Here is a 22679-nt window from a genome sequence, read left to right on the forward strand (position 1 = left end):
CGTTACATATGGTTTGGTACCCTTAAAATGGGAGTTTGTCAGACTAGTTTCTTCAGCACCCACCTTTCTTCCACTCAAGCTGTATTTTCGTCCCCATTTGTATTGTGTTATGTATGCCTTTTGTGTGAAAGGAGGCCATTTTCTTTCTCTGTTTGCACCCATCACACTTTTGAATTACTACTGTCTAATCTGATTGTTTGACACTCATACCAAGTTGCTGCTTCTGCCAGTTAACCACATGTTATTTTTGTTATCTTTAACACTGTAGACATGCGTTTTTCACTTATTTGTGGTTATGATTCCAATAGTCATCTTCGCTACTTAGCTTTATTTACATAGCAACACGTTTGAATACAATTAAGGGCAATTGAAACATGTCAACATATGGTAAAGCAATGAACCCCAGAGGAGATGTTTTACAGAATAAGTTCTACATTCTAGCCTTTTCATTATAGGCCTTACTCGAGAGGAAAATGTGTAACCTGTTGTCGTGATAGCAAAGGGATAGAGAGATAATCTGCTCTCTTCTGGGGGAAGATGGGTAACTAACTCTCTGGCTCTTTTAGCCTCTGCCGTTGAGTCGCCTGTGAGGATCGAGCCTTCGGCCAATGCAGTAGCTGAAGGGCAAACAGTGGAGCTGAACTGCCTTGTTGCTGGCCCTGCACCGCACACAGTCACTTGGCACAGACCAGGAGGGAGCCTATCTGCCAACCACCAGGTACGTCCGGTGGGAATCTCCAGGATAGATCTTTGTTTCCTGTTTCCCCTGCTCTTTGCTCTCACACGTTTACTGCCCTGTGACTGCCAGTGATGGTGATAATCGAGAGGGTGAAATTTGCATACTTGTGATGACTACAAGATTTGACACAGCAGTATTGTTGGGTACAAATGTATGTAGTAACACTGTGTGAGACTACACAACACTTATCTGCTTGGCATTAGGTAACCCACCTTTTGGTAGAGTTCTGTACTACACAATTTGGTAGTGTGACTGAGCACTCTCAAGAGGGGTAAATGTGAGCTGTAGAGCTGTAACAATGTAATTCGCAAAAACAAGTAACGAAGTAACACTTACACTCAAGGTTTCAGTTATAAATAGTTATTGATTTAATATTAACTGTTAAATAAGTGTTCTTTAAAAAGGGCAAGATATGTAACACTGTAAATATACTTAAAATTATTTTCAGAATCAAACAAGTTAGTGGATACTCTTTGGATATGCTTCTTACACACCTTCTACACCCTGGGGTGACTTTGTTCACAAGGACAGTAATGGCATTTATATATCACACTGAATGCACTTTGCAGATTCTGAGGTTGCAGAAAGGAAAGGCTTAAGGAAGGAAAAGGTTAAACAGGTTCTCAGTATATGTGAGGACAACTAAATCTTCCAATGAAATCTAGATAAGCCTTTCCCAGCAAGAAAAGTCTAAAACAAGTTATCACCTATGAGGGACAAACAATATAAAAGTTAATGGGCTAGAAGCGTCTTCAGGGAGCCAGGACTGCCAAAGTGAATTGGAACACAGTCTATGGAGCTGAAGCACTTCTTAGATAAAAAGTCTTGCACAAAGTTAGAGATTTTGTAGAAATATCACTTGTGGAGTCAAGCTGTGAAAAGCAGAGTCGGAATCAAGGGTAAGCCACTGCAAGTCTCAACTGAGAAAAGCACAGCACAAAGACACTGAGGGAAGTACCCCAAGTCTAAACAGTACCTCTGGTTTGAAGAAGAGTGGTCCAGCTGGATTCTGTCCTGTTGCAGCAATGCAGACCGTCGGTTCCTGAGCCTCAGTCATGGGGACAAGAGGGTGGACATCTGGAGGGCTCCTGCGGCAGCAATTTAGAGGTCGTCTGCAGCTACGGGCTCTTTTTGGTTCAGCAGAACTTTGTGGTTTCATCGCTTGGTAAACAGCACCGTCGCAGATCTCGGATACCGGTTGGGCTTCCTTCACTCCTTGGGTCCTGCACTCTAGCGAGGGGACTCAAGCACTGGTTGTCCTGCTTCTGGGGGCTCCTTAGGACAATCCTGGAGCTTCTGGTCGAATTTCATACTCGACTACGAATTTTCTGACTCCTGGCACTCGGTTCCTGCAGCAGCAAAGAAGTACAGCCAATCTGGGAAGATGGTCCAGTGGAGTTCGTCTCGGGTTTAGTTGGTCCCACTAACCTAAGGGAAGAAGTCATCCCTTGCGCAGCTTCTCTGTCGAATTGAAAAAAGGCGTTTCAGCACAGCAGCAGGGCTTCACCGGGCAATTCAAATGTCCAGGAGAATGCAGCAAGCTTCGTTCAGTTTCTTTGTTGGGTGTTTCTCCCAGTGGTCGACTCCGACTCTAGTCCCAAAACCCTCGCCCTTTAAGCAGGTTTCTCCCATTCATGCACAGCCTAGGCTGTCATTCACACAGCAGGGTGGCTGTCCTGAAAGGACAGCCATCCAGCCAATCAGGACTGGCTGCATTCAGGCATTCATAGAGACAAAGGACAGGGGAGTTTCGGGAACCTCCCTCGCATCCTGCCTTTCCAGACACACTGGTGCTGTGTGTCAACATACGAAAAGTAGATGCCTATGGACTTTGTCAGACTCCAAGAACAGAGGAAACACATAATCCAAATCAGGTCGAAACACATGAGTGAGTGAGAAAAAGGTCTCACTCACCTCAGGGTTAAAATGAAAAAGTCCAGCTAAAGAGCTCGGGGTCTCTAAGGTTGAACGGAATTGGCACAGAAAAGAGAATTCTCCCTAACCAGTATGACCTGAGTGACCAAATTGAAACAGATTGTCTGCATATAACAGCACCCGTCCAAGGCTAACTCCTTCCTGCAAACAGTCTGGGGAGAGACGGTGGTAGCTTGGTTACAATTTTAACTGAGAGGCTCCAGGAGAGAAATGCTCCTTGTTATAAAGATGGCGTCTGTCTGTGACTGTCTCCCACTCAACCAATCGCCCACTTCTTGGCACTCCAACAGCACGAGTTGCACAAGGGCTGATCAAGGCCCATGTGTAGGATGCAATGTTATTGGCATAACTACACTGAGCCTAAGCGCTGGGAACTGAGGTGATTGTTCAGTCTTCTGGTGTACTTGTAATGGCTACAACTGGTGAACTCTCTAAAAATATGTAAATATAGCCACTCTTGCAGGTGCTTTCACTTGAATTAAATTTTCTATCCCAACCTTCGTTTTTATAGTGACTCTGTCGCTCACTGCATAAGTTTGTCTTGTTTGCATATATAGCCAGATTTTACAGCATCTATGTATGGATTTTGGTTGTCTTTTCGGTTTGTGAATAGGCCCCAGTTTTGAGCAGTGGAAATGATGTAGCCTTCATAATCTTCAGTGGGCCTCTAGTCAGCCCTAAAGGGTGAGAGGCATAAACTGCCTATAAGACTTCCTATTTCGTTTCACTTACACAAGTTGTGCCTAGGAATGTATTGGAACGGAGGTGCTTAACAGTCAAATGATAAAGGAGTACTGAGGAATAAATATGTATGTCTGTATGGCAGTTCCAAGGAGAAAAACACATGGCTGCATGTGCTAAGCCCCCATTAAAGAAGGTTGTCTGTTCAAAACCGTGGCATACAGTGGATCACAGGCACTGAACACCATCCAGCATTGTGGTGCTCAATGCAGACAATGCCAAGCGAGCCACAAAGGCATTATATCTGCATCCTTTGGTGCTACGGCACCGCCGGAAGTCAAAAGTCAAAATCCGGTTGATTATAAAGTAGCATTAAAACATTGCAATATTGGTCTGTGAATGAAGCAGGGTGAAAGATTAACCCAAGTCATTACTTATTTCCTCTACAGTTGTATTGCCCATAACATCTTGGTTCATTGTCTTTTCCCATCTAGTCCCATGTTATGCAGTAATTTGATATCGTTAATGATTTGCTCTTGCTTCCAACCCATACCCTTCTCAGGTCTCTGGCAGCCGTATGCGGATCATCAAAGCTTCACTGGCCGATTCTGGGGAATACATTTGCCGTGTCATCAGCACCTCTGGCGTACAGCAGGCCTCCATCTTTGTCTCCATTACCCCTGCCGCAGTGCCCAATTACCGTAAGTCTAGCAGCCATGCCCATCGAAAGTGTTGGTCGATATTTCTTTACGGTATGGCCTAGTTAGTAAAGGTAGGAGCACGTCATTTAAGTTGTTATGCTGAAGGATGCAATAGCTAGGTTGTGCAATCATTGTGCATCTGTTGCATACAGGACTGTGACAGAGTTCCCAAGAGTCCGTGTTTTGTAATCAGATTAGTGTTTTCATGGTGTACTTGCTCCTGGCCACTTGCTTCTTGACTTAATCTGGGAGTGCACAACTACTCTGGCATCCATCTGAGACCAAGTATTTTGGTGTATGTTTGATGTAATGAGTAATTTCTTCAGAATCTACTCACCACCACAAACATCGCTGTTGTGTGGCATTTCCCAAATTCGGGCCTAGAGTAGTTTTCTGCTCCAATATATGTGGCAGGTTGAGGCATGGATCAGTGGTCTCTGCTTAACTTCTTAGGCAAGTGCTCAAGTCATGGCTTTGTAATTTGGTAGCTTCATATGTGAGGAGGTTTTGTGAAAGAGGTTGCTTCCTACCAATAATCCTTAGAGGTGAAACCTGCCCTGTAGGTTGTGCCATTTAGAAATAAAGCCTTTCCATGCCTGTGTGGGCCTTCTAGGGCCTCTTCATGAGGAGTTGGACTTTGTTCCCGTGCCCATGTGCTAGCAGATGCTACCTCTAAAGTGTGCCCTGCTGTCCTAACACACATGTCTACTTCCCCTAGCACTTGCATATCCTCATAGCCACTATGAGGGCAGATTCTTTGAGCCACCAATCTTATCTGGGACTCTGCCCATTCCTACAGGTGCTTTGGGTGAGGGAAGCCATGTTCTTTGCTGACAAAAACTCTTTATTCAATAGTTTACTGCTTAAGTGATCCACTCTGTCGTCTGTACATGCGACAGAAAACTCTGCATTAATAGTTTCACATGTGACATGTTCCTGCATTGTCTTTCCAGCCTCCGGCATCACCCCTACCATCCGGATTGAGCCCCTTTCAAATTCTGCTGCCGAAGGACAAACTGTTGAGTTGAACTGCGTTGTTGCTGGACAAACGCAACCCACAGTCACCTGGTATAGGCCTGGCCGTGCCCTCACCTCAAATCACCAGGTATGTTAGCAGGAGCCAGGTGTGGGCTTGTGAAATGATCTGAGGTAGGGAAAATCTGGGACAGCTGATAAGGATGTAAGATGAACTTTGACCTGACACCTAGTCTTGTTATTTCTTGCAAACACTTATATCCAGTTTTTTTAAGATTCAGAAAATCCATATGCTTGTTATTACAGTGAACAGTCAAATGGCAATAATATAATGTATTATAATCATATATTCTTCAAGTGCTATTCATGCCTGAAAGGGGACTATTGCTAGAGGGGGTTCCTAGCGTGACACAGAAGGGCATGAGTGGGGATAGAACTAAATATGATGCCAATTTTCCTTGATCGCCCGTGGCCATTACATTTTTCCAGAACTGCCCTTGCCATGAGGGTGTTGCCAAAGACTAATTGAACAGTGTCTGTTTTAGCTGAAGGATTCGACAGTCTGGTGCACTCCAGCAAAGAACCCCTGGTCACAAACCCACAATCCCCCACCACCTGCAGTCAGTGAAGACATTTGTTCCGAAGGGCGTCACTTGGTTCTCCTGAGTCGATGGAAAGTTTAGGGGCACCATGGAGAAACATCCTGCTACAGCCTTCTGGCAGATGATTCCCAGACAGAGGCCTACACACCAGGGGTTAAGGCCCTATCCTCCCTCCCCGCTAGGACAATTTGCCCTGGGCTCTCCCAGCGGGATTCTGCACCAGTAGTAAGGGCTCGACCCCCGGGGCTGGGGTTCCGGTGGACTATCTCCGTACAGATGGTACTGGGGGATAGACCACCTCTGGTCTACTCCTCCAGAGGGGGTAGGCCTAACCACAGAGGCAGTGGACAGTCCATGGTGCGAGGGGTGTGTCCTTTAACACAGTCTGAGTTCAATCCCCCTGACCCAGCCCCCAATGGCCCCATTCCTCCCCTCACCTCCAGCTTTGACCCCGAGCACCCCATCGATCATGACTAGTAAACGTTCTTTGATCTCGGCCACCTCAGGGAGCAGGAGATGACAGGTGCAACTTGAAAAATTGGTGTCGGCTACGGAAGGTGCAGCTGGAGGGCAAAGTCCTCCATTTGAGGGTGGTTTAGAAGCAAAAGGGGGCTGAGACTGAGGAACGGGCTAGCCCCCGTGGGAGCATCAGACAAAAGCTGATTCCCAATGCTGGAAAGAGGGCTCAGCTTTTCACCCAAGCCCGAGCACAAACCATCGGGATCTGTAGACATGGGCACAGGAAGCGGGTGTAAGTGTACTTCAGAAAGGACCAATGACGACTGCATAGCTAGGATGTTGGGATTTGGGCCAGGGGTTGGCTGAGGGGGGGCCAGATCCAAAATAGAAACACAGGATCCAGCCAAGGGTTGGATCGGCCAAAAAGGATCACCAGTAAGCTTCGAAATGCCCCTTGAGATCCTCTCACAGCCAGTTGCCAGATTGTTTAGGAGATTGGCCGTAGCCACAGTCACAGCCCCCTCGGGAGTAAGCAGGTTCACAAGGGGTGCATATCCTTCCAGAAAGGGGCGAGCAAGACTATTTGCAGAGTGAGGAAACAGCACGATGCCGCAAGACCCAGTGGGCCATAGTAGAGGCTCTGCCAGCGAACTGTGCGTGTGGGATTGTGAAGATATGGACTCCCCAGAGACTCCCACTTTATCTCTCTCTTTAACGCAGGCAGTAGCCGAAGGTGCGAAGGGTGCCAGAGGTGCTCCATTTCCACATGAGGTCCCAAGAGATGCTCCACTTCCCTGCATGACCCCCGGTGCCATGCAAGTCGGGCCTCTCCTCGATCTTCTTCCTTGAATAGGTTTACTGTATTTCAATGGGACAGAGGGTCCTTGAAGGCTCGACAAAAGGGAGGATAGCGAGAGGTGGTGGGGTGAGAAAGGGGAAGAGATGTCTTCTTCCGTGGCACCAAAGGTTGCACCAATGGGGTCACGGGGGCAACCATCATGTAGTGGATAGTGGGAGGAAGATGGAAGGCCCGGAGAACACTCATAAGAGCCAAAATGTGTCCAGCATCCAGGGATTCCCTGCTCCATGCGAGAAGAGAGGGCTCACCACAGCCCCTGACCTTAGTAGCCAATGAAGAAAAGGAGTCAGGTTCCCACCCAACCCCCCCAGCACTAAAGGTCCACCACAGTGGCTGGCTGGCTGGCTCAACTCAGAGTCTGCGTACACAGAGTTCACAGGGTCCTTACTCCTTTTTTGAACTGGACTGTCTATTGCACCTCTCCCTCCAGGGGCCGAACACCCTACGGGCATGCAACACCTGTGCCCTTGCACCCCGCGGGCTTCCGGCCCTGCAGATAGATGCTGGTGGATTTGTAAGGATGGGACGTGGCCTCCCCTCCACAGGTGTTGGGGAGAATTCTCAGAAATGTGCTTATTCCCTTCACATTAGAGACCCCCAGCAACTTTGCTGGATTTTGAGGACTTTTTTCCCCTGGAGAGAGTGTGAGCCTTTTTTTCCCCACTCTCCTGTATTTTGATATGTGTTTTACTCTTGTGTTCTTTGATTATGGAGTTTTAGATAACTCCATAGGCATCATCTTTTAATTGTTGTCAAACACCTTTAGTACAGTGGCACAGGGATGCCCTTTGGGCTTCCCCAGGTTTAAATACCTTCTCTGGGATGAACTTCTGTTCCCCAGAGAATGTAAAGTTAAATTGACTTTACTAGTCTTTTTAAATTCATAGACCCAGCACACACTATCTTCCTATAGAGTGCTGGAGGGGTTACTTAGTATCCCCTATGTCTAAACGCTCTTGTAGCCGTCAAAACCTACCCTTTCCTATTGAAATGGCTGGGGGCAGTGGTTTTATAATGAACTACCATGATTTTTCCCAACCGCGAACACCGGTAGCTAAAAATCGGGGCCGCCATGTTTTTCAATATGCCACCCAAGACCCCTCTGTAAAAACAGACTCTGGTCATCTTTTTTCGTCGGTTCTTTGTGGAAAGGTCCTTCTGGTGTTTGTCTCTGCGCGCCAAACCAGGTTTGGTTCCTTTGTTCGTGAGCCTTTGGCAGGCTTCAGGACTGAAGTCCGCCCCTGGGGTCTGAGTGTCTGGGGTGGGCAGGAAGTGAGGGAGGTGCCGAAAACTCCCTGTGCTTGGTCTCCTAGGAGACCCAAATGCACTCTGGCGTGATTGGCTGGCTGACTATCCGGCAAGGACAGCCACCCTGCTGGGTGAGTGACAGCTAGGCTGGAATGAATGGAAGAAAACTGTTTAAAAGGAGAGTCTCCAGGACTGGAAGGCAGAGTCGACCACTGTAATGAAAGAACCGAAGATGAGCTGGAAGAGGACGGCTGCTGCAACCACTGGACCGTTAGTTTGCCCAGTGAAGCCTGCTGCACCCCCGAATCGCCAGATCTCCATTCGACAGAGAAGCTCCTTCAAGGACGGCTTCTTCCTTTGAGTTGGTGGGACCAATCGTCTCAGACACCTGGATACCATTCTCAATGCTGGTTAAGGTTTAGCCAGGGATAGGGAAACCAGTTCATGTCTTGAAGCAATGGCTACTGAACCAAAGTGACTCCATTTTGTTTGCTCCGATGATGATCCTGTGCAGTGCAGGAGTCCCCCGACGTCCTCCCTCTTGTCCACACAACTGAGGCTCAGGAACAGCAAGATCTGCAGGAACTGCCAGGAACCAACGTCTTCAGCTGCATCTTTTTGCTTAACATTAAGGTACTGTGCCATCCAGTTGAGAGATCCTAACTCTCGCGGTGAAAGTTTGTGAAACTTTCCCAACTTGCAGGCCTAATCAGCTTGTGACCCAGCATATCATTCGTTTTTGTCTAAACTACTTCTAAAAACATTTACGAAGACTTCTCCATCTGTACCAGAACTGTTCTGTCCTATCCAAGAACACTAGACTATTGACTTTGGCCTGGCCTCTTGAATTGAACTAACCCTCCTAGTACACTGAGCCTTTGCTTTGACTAAAAGAAGTGTTTTCTAATACATTGTACAAACCTATGTCTTTCTACTCCTATTGAAAGTAATTGAAGTGCCACGTGACTCCTTTTTCAGGGGAGCTCAAACTGTCCCTACAACTTAGTTTGTTACTGTGGTGTATTGGTGTTTAATATTGAGTTGATTTCTACTAGTGAATGTTTTCTAAATGTTTAAGTATTTTTTACCAAGAAACCTTGAGTGTAAGTGTCTACTTGAACCGCTGTGATTGTGATACTTCTGTGTAACTTCCTTTACTGCTCACATTCCCGCTTGAGATAAGCCTGGCTGCTCAGCTCGCTACCAAAAGTATGTGGTACAGACTTATACCAAAGGTTGGTTTTTGCTTACACCTGTAGTCCTAATTGTGTGTAGTGTTCCCAGAGGGTACTGCATGCAATTCTGCCTAACGGGTACAGTGGCCCTATTCGACTAGCAGAAATGCCAAAAAACTGGCCGCAACACCCGCGCCCTTGACTCCGCAGGCTTTGCTGGTGGATTTGTAAGGAGGGGGCATTTAGTCTTTATACAGGTTTAAGTTTTTAATCCTTGATTTCCTGGTCCGCTACACTACACGTGTTTCACCAACACATAAAACGCTGGTTCATCATGAGGAAGTAGATGGATTGATTTTAATTGTGACTCTTATTGGTTGGGCATATTTCAAATTTCCATTTTGTTTTAAATGTTTCAAGAATATATCCACTTAGCGCAAAGAATGATGTTTGCGAGGTTACATTTGTATTTGGGCAATGGGCCGCATATATGGGCTCAACATCAATAACTGGGGCTAGTCCTGCCCGTAGGTGTGGATGCCCTACGAAGGATTTGTCTGACAAAATCACTCCTCCCATAAGAGGCAGCAAGCAGATGTCAGTAGGCGTGTTTGAGCCTGTGAAGGTATTTACTTGGGAGTATGTGTACATTGAACGGCTTTTAAATGCCAATGGAGCCATCTAATTGAGCTGTGACTTAACAGAGAAAAGGGCTATTTTCTGTTTTACACTTGCTTCTGCTGCAGCCTGTAATATGACATGCTCAATGGCTGCTTAAAAGCCGCAAAGAGACTCAGGCCGAGGGGCTACAAATGACCTGCAGGCTAAGATGCCATTGTGGGAGATTGTTTTTAACTTATTTGGCTAAGGGTTCCCATTGATACACATGTAGGGCCTGGGGGTACCTCAGCCCTCCCATGAGCATCCAGACGTCATGCAACCTTCACAGATGAACATACTGGGATATGTAATGGGGCATTTGGGAGACCATCACCCAGACCAAACCAGCTTCATTTTTGTTGCTATATAAAAGAATAATGAAGTCACTGTGTACTAACCGCTATGCACAAAAAGCTTTTTAGAATGCTTGTGTTGATTACTGATGAGTTTTATGTGAGTAGAATTATTGTGTACAATTTATGAGAGATACAAACGACAATGAGTTTTTTTCAAATGAAAATAATTAAAGAATGAATATGAATTTTTGATACAAATGATACTTTGGTGTCTAATGCTGTTCATTGGTTAAGCATTGAGACGGGTGAGTGGAAAATCACAATTGATGTGGAAGTGTAAGGGAGGGGTAACCAATCTCCACGCCTCATACAGTGTATCTCAGGTCTTCCCTACTTGAGATCGGTCCCCGTAAACAAAAAATTAGGGAAGTACCCATATCCTATATAGATATACAATAGAGCAATACAGTGCCAACCATGTTTCTGTAGCACAGCAAAGAAAGCGCAATTATGTTGCCAGTCTATGGGAGATTTAAATGGGAATTATTGGATTTCCAATTACAGAAACACACAGGCAGTGAATATAGATAAATAAGCTATCCCAGGATTTATCCTTGGCCTCTGGTAACTGTTCTCTGTTCTGACTCACTCTTTTGCAGGTGTCAGGATCCCGACTGCGAATACTCCAGGCCTCTGCAGCGGACTCTGGCGAATACATCTGCCGTGTGAGCAGCAGCTTTGGTGTCCAGCAGGCCTCCATCACTGTCTCCATTGGCAGCTCCCCTCAAAGTGAGTCCTGGTGCAAAGCCTGCAAAGAGCTTCTTGTCACACTGAGCTTGGCTTCTACTCATGCACCATGTAAAGGCCATTGGCCAAGCGTGTGCAGCTAAAATCTAACACCTTGTTGATTGCAGAGAAGTTTCCAACAGTGCGGCCAGAGCTGTCCTCCTAACCTCCTATTTGAGTCATTATTGCATTATTTGGTATCGGAAGAGCTATTTCTGTAGAGGGTGGCTTGGGATCTACGGTTAATGTAGTAAATGTTGAAGAAGGTACACGCTTGCTCAAGAACCTACATTTTGACAGCAATTTACTGGGAGTGGAAAGCACAACATCCTGTATTTGACCTAGTGTCGTATAATTCAGACCATTTACCAAGTTTCATTCATGGTGGGCATGTATGTTGTGGTAGGTTTCTCTTATTAAAGACAAAACGGGTTGCCCTATCCAGCTTTTTGGATTTAGATGCCTTTGTTCCCCACAGTTGCTGTGTTGAGTGGAACAGCTACAGCCTCGTCTAAACTTTATCACTAGTGTATTCGTCTGAATGCTGATCAGATTAATTCCTACACGTCCACCACCAAAGACCAGAACATGACAAATTGACCAAATCTTATTTTTTTCAAGTCACAGTCTATGGTTTCATTTGTAATGATATACTTTTCTTAGTGCAAACTTAACTTTTGTGAGCTCTGCTTTGTGGAGGCGTAACTAGAGTTGGGCCAAATCGCTCAGAAGATAGTCAATAAAGGGCAACACATCTCTTGCCCTGTAACTAACCTCTTTCATTCCTTTTTAGACCCCAGCATCCCAGCTCCGGTTAGGATTGAGTCCTCATCTGAAATCCTTGTTGAGGGTCAAACCGTGGATCTAAACTGCATTGTGGCTGGCCAGAAAAGATCAACAGTCACGTGGCTAAGGACTGGGGGCAACCTTTCACCCAATCACCAGGTCTGTAGGCACAGTACTATATTTTCCATCTACACATTTGGGTGTGTGTGGGGTGAGGGTGAGAGGGTGGCCTTCTTGACTCCTTTTGTTTCTCTGCACCAATGAAGTAAAAGGCTCATCAATAATTCTAACCATAGAGTGTGGCGCTAAGATGTTTCGACAGCAACTCTCATTTGGAAGGCATGGAGCACCAACGCTTTTTCCTCGTATTTAGAAAGCATCCATCTTAGGGAGGTTTTTCCACAGTCTTCCAATGAGGGATATGAAGAGATCTATCCGGAGTGGAAGATCAGGATGTCCATCAAAACAATCATTCAAATAAAAAAGTTGGACAGAAACTCTCTAAATGGGTAGAATAGAACAGTTCGGCTTCCCTCCTAGGGGATCGGCTGGTACCAAAGTAAAACTAGGGTTGTAGAAATGTATCTGAACACCATTTTGTATTATTGCATAAAGGTTAAAACACTGTCAAATAAGTACTTGCAAATATGCTAGCAAATCAAATAGATAGCAAAAAAACAATACATGGGTGGGAAATTGATTCTTCTTCACTCCGGGGTACACTGTATAGGAGTCTAGCCAATCAGTAAGCCTTTAATAGGAGGGAAATGAGGGGGTTATAGGAAACAAGGCTAACAGACAGTAAATATACTCAGAATAACAGTGCTAGCCCTGAGTAGGTTCTGCTACACTCTTAAAAATACAAAATCTAACACCATGCTTTCCTAGGCAAAGAGTGAGCGGCAGTGCTTTGGTATACTAAAATCAATATTAAACTACTAGTACATAATACATTCCTCACCCTCCGTTATCTCTCTTCTCAATTTTTCTTCCAGTAGTCTCCTCTCCCTTTTTTTCCTCGCCACCTCTCTGATCAAGAGGCCCCTCCGGGTCGCTTTACCCGCGTCCCATACCATCCCTGCACGCACTTCCCCTGTATCATTGAGTTCAAAGTATTCCATTATTGCTTTGGCCAGTTCCCCCCCCTCCCACCCACAAAGTGATTCATTACAGCGCCATGTGCTGTCTGGTCTGTGCAGCCCCTCCACCTCCAGGGTCACGATCACCTGGCTGGTCTGTCCAGCCCACTGGCTTAACTTCACTGACCATTACTCTTGCGCTTTGTTCCTTGTTTATCAATAGATAATTCTAGTGTATGTTTTGTGTGGCAGTGAAAAAAAAGGCGTAACCCTCCTCCCGTGGGTGCTGGCTTCTCCATGTGCCCACTAGACCTCGCAATCTTCAACGTCCTACCTAGGTGCCCCAGCTTGCCTTCCCCGCTTTTTGGTCCATCACCCCTTGTCTTTCTATCCCAGGCTTCGTTAGCCCAGGAGTTTAAATCCCCTCCTATGATATACAGGTCCGCTTCGACACTTTGTACTGCATTAAATGCCTTCAGGAGGAATTCCTCTGGCCCTTGGTTGGGAGCATGTATTGCCGCCAGCAGAACCTTTGCTCCCTCCAAGCTGCACTGTAGTATTAGCAAACGGCCCCCCAATAGGTTTGTGGCTACGCACTCTTGCAATCTGCACTGTTTGTGTAGGGCTAAACTAACTCCTCCCTTCTTAACATTCCCAGATGCCCAGTAAGTCTGTCCTATTCCCCGACCTCTCAGTGGCAGTTCCGCCCCACTTAACAAACGCATTTCCTCTAATAAGAGTATGTCTAGCGAGGCCTTAGGGAATTCCCTTACCACCAGTGATCTTTTTGAATGGGAGTTGACACCTTTCACGTTTAGTGTTCCCACAGATAGGCCCTTCCTGACCTCACCTCTTCCCATGATGGATGTACCCCCTTCCCCCTCTTCCATCTTTTGCTGGCTAAGGACTCATTCCTAGTCTCCACCCCTTTCGTACATAGACCTCTTGTCTTCTGGCCAGTGTGTGCAATCCTCGAGCAAATCCCGTCGACTAATTCACAACTTAACTTTATAACTGTTAACAGTCCAAACTTGTTTTGTGAAGTAAAAGTTTCAGAGACGCCCTCTCTCTCACAGAGGACCACTTTGGAGCGAGTTCTGCTAATTCCCTCCAGCAAATCTTTGGCATTTTTGTTTCAGTCAACTCCTCGTAGTGGTTCACCTTCCCCCTTCGCACAGACCATTCTCCGGAGCCTCAATCTGGCTGCCGTTACTTCGTCATAAGTAATTTTGGAAGCGACAGTCTGTCTATTCTGATGTATTTCCTTCTTGCTTGCCCTCTTCTCTTTTGTGGGCCTGGCGCCGGTCTCGCACCGTACCTACTCATGGATGGTCCTTATGGGCTTCTCGGTATGGCCTCGACATCCGCTGTGAGATGACTCAAGGCTTGTTCTGCTTCTTCCACCAATGTTAATCTAGAGTCCAGCCCCTTCACTTCAAATTGCAGAGAGAAGGGGTAACCTGTCTGTACCTGATCTCTTTTTCGCTCAACCATTTTGTAAGAGGCCTGCAGGCTCTATGCCTGCCAAGGGTGAAGTTCGACAGATCTTGGTATACCATGATTTTGGAGCCTTCAAGGTCAATTTCGTGTTGTTGTTTAGCCCTGTTTAGTACATCTGCTATGTCCTTATAGCTCAGGAACTTGGCCGCTATGGAACGGGTGCCACTCCCGTAGGGCTTGCCTCCTCTGTGGGCTCTCTCAAGTTGCACTGCCTTTCCCCCTTCTGCTCCAAAGAGCTGGTTCACCAGGGACTAGATTTTCTCCTCTACTTGTCTCGGGGTTTCTCTGGCTGATTCCTTCAGTCCCAATATCCTTAACTTGTTGCGCCTTTCTCGATTTTCCAAGTCATCCATTTTGAGCATGACTTCTTCCTCTGAGTTCCAGCTCCATCATCCTAGCATCCAGCCTCATTTCGACCATATCTGCATTAAGCTGGTTGTTTCTCTATACCTTCTACTTTGCTTTCCACTGTTGCCATTCTGCTGGATAGGTCCGCTAGTGAGGCCTGTATATCCCCTCTGAGTGTTTTTATTTCGTCTAGGATATGTATCCCTCTTTTGTTGAGAACATAGATATGCCCATTTCAGGCTTCATTTTCTCCCCTGGGGGAACTCCTTGCTACCTCTCCTTGTCCCCCTGTATGCGGTGCCGTGCCAGCCATCTCTGTCTTGCAGGGGCCTTTGTTGCCCTTCTCGTGACCTTTAGTCCCTTTTTCCTGTATCGTGGGGACTTCAACCTCTGCACCTGCCTGCTCGCTTGACCTTTTTCGTGGGTCTGCGTCTAGGCGCAACCCTTCTTCTCTGTGGTTCTCGTTCTGCTAGTCTCCAGTTCTGCTGATATTCTACTTTTTCCCCTTATCAGTGCCTTTGCCCCAGTTTCACAGTTTTGGTGCTGTCCACCTCTATTGCCACCTGTAGTACCGGGGCCTTCCTGTGTCTCCCCAGGCCGTCCAACAAGTGCGCCTTTCACTCCTGCTTATTTCAAATTTGGTATCTTCTGTGAGTGGCTAGCAACCCCCCGCCGCACCTCCCCTATGGCTGGGCTTCCGCTGTTACCCATGCCCTTCCTGCTTCACCTGCAGTCAGCGAGGGCTCGCTATATGTGGGGTTGCCGCAGTTCCTCCCTGGTTCCCTGTCTGTCGCACTCCTCTCTGCATGTGTCTGTCCACCTGGAGTCTGTTTTGCCACCTTCCTCTGCTGTTGTGCCTCGCCGCTGGCCCTGTGGGACACCTAGGCATCTGGGGTCTCGATTGGGAGTATACTTTGGCCCCTGCTGCACTTATCTGCTCTCCCCAAACTTCCTCGTGTGGAGGGCTTCTTTATTGATGGGTTCCTCTTGTCCAGCTATTTGTTGCATTGCACCTTTCCCGTGGGGCCTCTCCCCCACCGACGTTCTACTTCTGTCTGCAGCTGTCCCTGAAAACGGGTGCAGAACACGTGCGCTATGCCCTGGGGGTCGGGGCGGGCATTTGGGGGAGTGTGTGGCTCTCATATATATTAGGTCCCCCCCAACAGGGATGAGGGGGGATGATTGGTCCATCAATGACCCGCGCGGTCTCTTTATCGTTCTGCTGCCCTCATGGTGTGCCTGGGTATGGGTGCGCACTTCGCTACGGTGAGCGCCCGCTCTTCAAGCAGGAGGCGTCTCCTCCCAATCTGCTCCAGACTTCCCAGGTTGCCTTGTTTCCCTGGGCCCCGCACAGTGTTGCCAACTCGTGTCTCTGGGCTCATGGGGGGCTCTGAGCCTACCTGCCTCATCAGTCGGAGCCTCTGCACTGGTTCCGAATCCCCCCCACTCGAAGCCTGCTCCGGCCTCTCTTCTACCAGGGGTGGCTCCACGGCACCAGGGGCGTCCCGTCACCTTATCCTCCTGCATGGTCTTTCCTCCTGCTCTTCTGATGTTCAGCCGGTACGCCCGCCGTACCTCCTCGCGACCTCTTCACGGTCCGCCCTGGTCAATTCGGTGAGCATTCCTCCAAAGTCCCTCACAAGGGTCTGCTCACAAAGTCGGCTCTTGCTGCGTATACCCCTCTGGCCAGCCCCAGTCTTCCAAGGGTCAGCGGGGAGGAGGGGGTTGTCTTTACCGTCCGTGGGTCTGCTGCACACTGGAGTCAGGGCTTGGCCACAGCCACGGGTTGCTGATTTCCGCTGGCTCCTCAGTTGCAGATAGAGGCAGGCCTCTTGGGTGGCACGGTTCCTGTTTCTCCTGTGCTGCCCTCCTTATCCCTTTACTACATGACTCTGGTTACTCTTCGGAGTTCCGTCATCTTTTGGCCGTGTCTAGGCTTTCATTTACCGGGTAGATCTTCACAATATCATCGCCTTTTTGCTGGAGGGAGCGGGAGCTGCGTGGCTATGTGGCCATCTTCTCCCGCACCCCATAGTGGTCATCCTATTCATTTTAATACATTGCGTCTCACTGTCACACACCAAGTCTTTTCCCTGATATATTTATTTTAGCATGGGAACGTTTTTCTTCATGTCTTGATTTAACTGCAAACATACATGTAAGGCCCTTTTCATGGAGTCAAATTCTGGGCTAGTGAATGCCACATTTCCATTGGGGAATGAGCCTTTCATTTTTCTGTGGCAGATAGAAGTTAAACACTGCTGTTGTCTCTCAGCCAATACAGTGATGTGCCTTCTCATTGTTCCTTGGGTCAACTTCAGAAATACCTGAATTTAGATTTGCTAGGTACATTTAGCAGTATTGAAGTTTTAAGGCAGGCTTTTCATTCAACAGTGAGCCTAGCCTGGCCTTTCAGTTATCTGTTGGGCTGTGATTAAGCGCAAAGTGCCTGCTCTAAATATTTGCCAAGCAGCCACCTGGGCTCCCTTGCACACGTTTGCGAAGCGTTACTGCCTGGATTCTAGTCCTGGTCAGGATGTCTGTTTCGGCAGGGCTGTCCTTTTCTGGTTTCTGATTTAGGCAGTTTCCTTGCTAGCCTCCCTCCTTGTTAGGACAGTTTTTCTAAAACCCTGCCAGACTTCATAAAACCATACATCTGGGGCAGTACATAAGCTCCACTATTAGTAGAAGTCTGTACCATCTGAGGATGGAGGTAGCATTGACAGAGCAGTCAGGCTTATCTTACGATGGAAAGAGGGCTGTAGCTTGGTACTAAGAAATTGTAGCATACATATGGTCCAAACAAACACTGAACACTATTGTAAAAATAAATTGTAAAAATAAATTGTTTATTTTAAATACAAGTAGACCAAGATAAATCTTGGGTTAGTACTTTAACATCATATAAACACAATCCTAAAAACCAATTCAATACCGATGGTATGCAAACCAGGGTATAACCTTATTAAGAGCAGTTTCCACAATAACTTCTTTAGCAAGTAAGTACTTTTACACTTGTTATATTTTCAAGGCAGAATCCTTTTCTTATCCAGTCCTTCTCTAGTCTATTGCATGAGTTCTCTCCGAGGCAAAAGAGGGACCCTAGTGGTCAAGGTGCCAGCTGTAGGCAGGTTGAGACAAGGTTCAGTTGCAGGAAAGTCAAAGTTCCATATGTGATCCTCTTAAACAAGTGTTCACTTTTTATAGTTTGTTAAAGTGTTCAGTGACTCAGAGAAGGTTCCCTATATGTGTTCCAGCAATAGGTCTTTGCAAGTGGTATGGGCAAAGTCCCAACCACACGAATCGCCCACTCGGCCTCATGGGATGCACTCCAGACTTATACCCAAGCCCACACAATACCTTAGAAGAAAAGAAGAGCTTTGGAGTGGATGCCTTTGGGATGCAGCAGCACAGGACCCGGTCCCTGGGTTCATGGCCTGGAGACATACCTGGACACGGTATGGGAACTTGCAGCAGCAGTCGTCGGAGGCGGCTACCAGCAATGGGTACTTCATGGATTCTCGTGGCGCTGTGGATTTTACGCCTTTTTACAGAAGCAAGATGAAGAATGTACATCGCTGGTAGGATTATCTTCACTCTCTCGGTCCAGCAATCTGGTGAGGTAACTTTAAGGATTTGACTTGTGTCTCTGGAGAGCCAGGAGGAAGCACCAAAGTTTTGGACAATTCAGACTTCAGAAGACCTTGCTCCGCACAATGGCTCGAGGTCCCGGGGTGTTTGGGTATTGCAGCCCAGCAAGGTCACAGCACATCATGGGATGGCTCTAAATGCAGGTCTTCCAGAGACTAGTGGATCTCATTAGCCTCTGGGTCTGAATCATCGTTTTCGGGACCCCCAGGTCATTTGGAAGGAAGGTTTACAGCAGGCTCTGGTTACACAGCAGGCTCTCAGGTTGCTGGAAATCGCTACAGCTGTCTTTTTCTTCTTCTTCTTCCTCCTCTTTGGTTTTAGCTCCAGTGATTGACTTGTTAGCAGCTTCCAGGTTGAAGTATTGATCAGGAACTACTGCACAACTTCTGCAATATCTCCCTGCAATTTATAGAAAGGGTCGATCTGGCTGCCCAATCAAGACAGCCAGCCCCCATTGAGACTGGGTTCCTTTCAGCCAAGGTGAAAGACAAAGGGCTGCAGAGGTTTGTACTCCTCCCTCGCTTCCTGCCCTCTGACACTGTGGAGCCTGGGAGTGGAATACAAAATATTTCTACCGAGGACAAAATGTCCACTGAGGTCGTTCCCACCTACAATCGTAGAGGAAGACCTCAAACTACAAGCAAATGAGAAATGGCAAAAAAAGAAGCCCACCATTTTAGCAAAATGGTGACCCGTATTAGAGCGGCTGATTTAACAGCCTGAAAATAATAAGACTAAAAAGTCACTAAGATAAAACCACTGCCACCAGCCATTCAAGTAAACTTGCAATTGTAACAAAAATGTTACCAGGTAAGTAAGAAAGGGGATACATTTTATCCCCCGGCGCTCTACATAAGGTAGGATGTGCTGGCTCATTTATACAGAATGTTAAATCAATGAAAATCCCTCTTTACTATTTTACAGGAAAGAGAAATTAACGGGGGGAGCCCAAAGGGGCAACCCAGCCTAAGCCCAAAAGTTATAGGAAACTAACTCCAACCAAACACTATGGAGATGCATAAAAAGGTCACCCAATAAAAGAGTAAATGACTAGGTGAGAGGGGAAAAAGATTCTCCCTCACATAGGGAAATGGTCAAATAATTACCAAGAGGTCCAAGCAAAATGTTCTGGGATTGACACATGTCTGTAAGATTTATCATAAATATTACTGAACACTCCTCTAGGTCGTTGTACTGCTTTTGGAGTTTATCATAGATTAGTAATCTGTGTGAGGAAGGAATCCATTAGAAGAACAAATTACTTGCCTCTCTGTAATGTTCTTTCTGATGGATGATCCTCCCATGGATTCCTCATCATACTCCCTGCCCCTCTTAGAGCATCTGCTACACTAGTTCTGCGGTCCTTTAGCATCGGAGTACTAGGGAATAAGAGTGGAACTGAGGTCACGTGGTGCAGAGCCTCTATATATGCTGTATCAACGTCTTCTGTGTCATGGGGCACATAGAGGTTTTGTGAACCGACGTGGGGCCGTGCTGCGTCAACTGGCAGGGGAAAACGTTTTCAAAGAGCAGCTGGCAGTGGGAGATGGATATCCTAGATGAGGAATCTGTGGTAGGCACGTCCATCAGAAAGAAAATAACTCAGAAGTTTTTTGTTCTTCAATGAATGCCCCCCCTACGTCGGGTCCTTTTTTTCTACACGTTCGGCACGCTGCTCTTGAGGAACATAGTGAATTTCTTTAGAGTTCATCGAACTCCATTCAATGATTTTTACAGTTGGTTCTGTGGTGTAGTCAGGGTCTAGGAACCTGTGTAAAAAAGTCATGGATCACATCCATAGCTCTATTTCCAAAGCTTGTTTCTACAATTAGCATACTATCAGGACTGATTATGGTGGTCTTCGATTTATGTAGAAAAGAGAATGCACTTATATAACATGAGCACAGGAATTTTGCAAGGATTTAGCTGCTCCTCCCGAGTTCTTAAAATCTAAAAGAATGCACCAGTCACTACCCATTTATAAAGGATTAAGTCTCAAAGCAGAAGGTCTTCTGCCATTTTATTTTCTACAAACCAAAGACCTCTGTGTCCCAGAATTGGTAAACAATATTCACCTCTTTTGAAATGCCTAAGAAGCAGCACTTTCTATGTTGGAGTAGGGATTATGTTTGCTGTTGAAAGATGTTGCCAATCCATAAACCTCAAAAGCTAGCATCCCATGCCTACGTCACACAACACTAAACATGGCCTGTTCCTTTGAATCAAAATGTCTGATAGAGGAGTGGAGTGATTAAGTATTTTCGGGCTCTGTATAGTGCCCTGGCCATCTCTTTATCGCCACTATGCCTTTTTATCACCAGCAAATGTTTCACATTCATGTCCGTTACCTTGGAATAAACTAGTAGGCTTCTTGAAAATGTAAACCCAACCGATGTCTACATTTACCTGTGGGGGCCTAGATGTTAAAACTTCTCAGCATCTGTTGAGCCTTTTCCTCCAGAACATAATCTGCATAGCTTCTTTTAAAGGAACCTTACTCTCATCCCATAAACAGGAGGATTTTCTGACCTTTACTGGAAAAGCCTACCCTCAGACCCTGATGCCTTGTACGCTGATGGCAACATGCTCCTAAATATATAAAATTGAAAAAAACTGTGGCGCGACAGCTGCAACATCATCTGGGTGACATTTTGCTACCCACTGTTCATTTAAGCATACCCCCTTGCCATGGGATAGAAAGTTAACTAATTGGAATATGGGATGATTGATTTATGTATGACCCGTTTGTCTTTCAAAATCTGTCCATTACCTTTGGTACCATACCTACTTGTTGCATGTTTGGCATGATCTGAGCTACCGGCCTGTTCCTGTAAAAGGTTGGTTTTCATTCTGTCGTTTTAGAAAAAATATATAGGGGCAATCATAGGACTCCAATAGCAATGCATACGTCCTCGGGGACGTCATTTCAACAAAATGCTAGGGAAAGCGGAAGTGAATGCTAGGGAAAGCGGAAGTGACATCGCATGACTCTTGACCTCTGATGGCTTGGGCCCATTAACACGCTGGCCCCCTCACAAAGGTGGAATGAATCCCATACAAAGGAAAACATTGAACACTGCCCTGTAATTGTGTCCTTGTCTCCCTCAATGAGCTACAGGACAACCGTCTTTTCCACGAAGCTGTAATGACGACCATCGACTTGGACCTCCTGGGGAAACTGGCCCGTAGAAGACTGTTACCATGTGAAATGGCTCCACCTGCTGATTGACTGTTGAATTACCGTGAATTCTTTTTTTCATCATTATTTTAAAGAGTGAGGGGAGCACTAATAGCTTCGTAGATCACATCCTCAGGCTGTCCCTGGAGTTGGATTTCATTAGAGACTTCCTCGTAGCCAATCAGAATGCTTAGCATGTAGTGTTTGTGTTTAATCTCTGGTATAGACCTCATTACAAACCTTCAGACTTGAGCAGCAGCCTGGCAAGCGGAGCAGAAACAATGGTCTTCAGCCTTGTAAAGGCAAACGGAAGTGGCTGCTCAAATTATGGTGCCATTTTTTTCAGCAAATCAGTTCTATAAAGTAGTCTTCCTCCTCAAAACCTGTCAAAGATACAGGCCTGGAGCAGTGCATTAAAAGCTATAAAACTCAGTTTATTTAATCATCACAGCGATATGTAAAATATTACCAAACCAACCATGAATGGTACAAAGCATCCATTGATGACCCGCCACTATGGGCTGGAGGGGGCGCTGAACCCTCGCCTGAGTGGCGTGTCCCCGTCCAAGTGACAGGCAGCACAGTCAACCCGTGTAATTTATTTGCATGGGGTACTGAGCCACCTGCATCTGGCCACGGGAGCTCCCACCTCTATGCGTTTTCTTTTTTGTTTGGCGTCGGAAGACTGGCCCCACCGCCTATCATTATTGCATTAACACGTAGACAAGCTGACTGATTTGTGATCTCCTGTCAGTCATGTTTACGTTGTGGAGAGGAGGGCCATACGGTCCTCCATGATTGCGCAACATGTCTGGAGGGTTCATGCAAGTAAGGCAAGTGTTTTTTATGTAATGTGTCTGCACGTATGTATATGAACGTTTATGTTGGCGTTTGTTTTTATGAATGCATGCTTGCAAGGAGTTTGTATGATGTGTAAATATGTGTTCGAAAGTGTTGTGTGTGTCGGCCCCACCCCTGGGCTTAGCTGCCCGCTCACAGCTGCCCTTAAATTTAGGGATGG

At 46.5% G+C, this 22679-nt stretch overlaps 1 protein-coding gene across 7 annotated transcripts in view; it reads left to right on the forward strand.

Moving 5' to 3' along the window:
• Positions 1–22679, forward strand: part of HSPG2 (heparan sulfate proteoglycan 2) — a 1237996-nt gene that overhangs the window by 866412 nt on the left and 348905 nt on the right. For all 7 annotated transcript variants that reach the window (XM_069610942.1, XM_069610946.1, XM_069610944.1 and 4 more), the window contains 5 exons: positions 567–718; positions 3918–4056; positions 5010–5161; positions 10990–11119; positions 11910–12061. In XM_069610942.1, coding sequence (XP_069467043.1) covers positions 567–718; positions 3918–4056; positions 5010–5161; positions 10990–11119; positions 11910–12061 — 725 coding nt within the window. The remainder of the gene's footprint in view (positions 1–566; positions 719–3917; positions 4057–5009; positions 5162–10989; positions 11120–11909; positions 12062–22679) is intronic.

The sequence above is a fragment of the Ambystoma mexicanum genome, chromosome 8, assembly GCF_040938575.1.
Source record: "Ambystoma mexicanum isolate Mex_15411 chromosome 8, UKY_AmexF1_1, whole genome shotgun sequence".
NCBI classification, from domain to species: Eukaryota; Metazoa; Chordata; class Amphibia; order Caudata; family Ambystomatidae; genus Ambystoma; species Ambystoma mexicanum.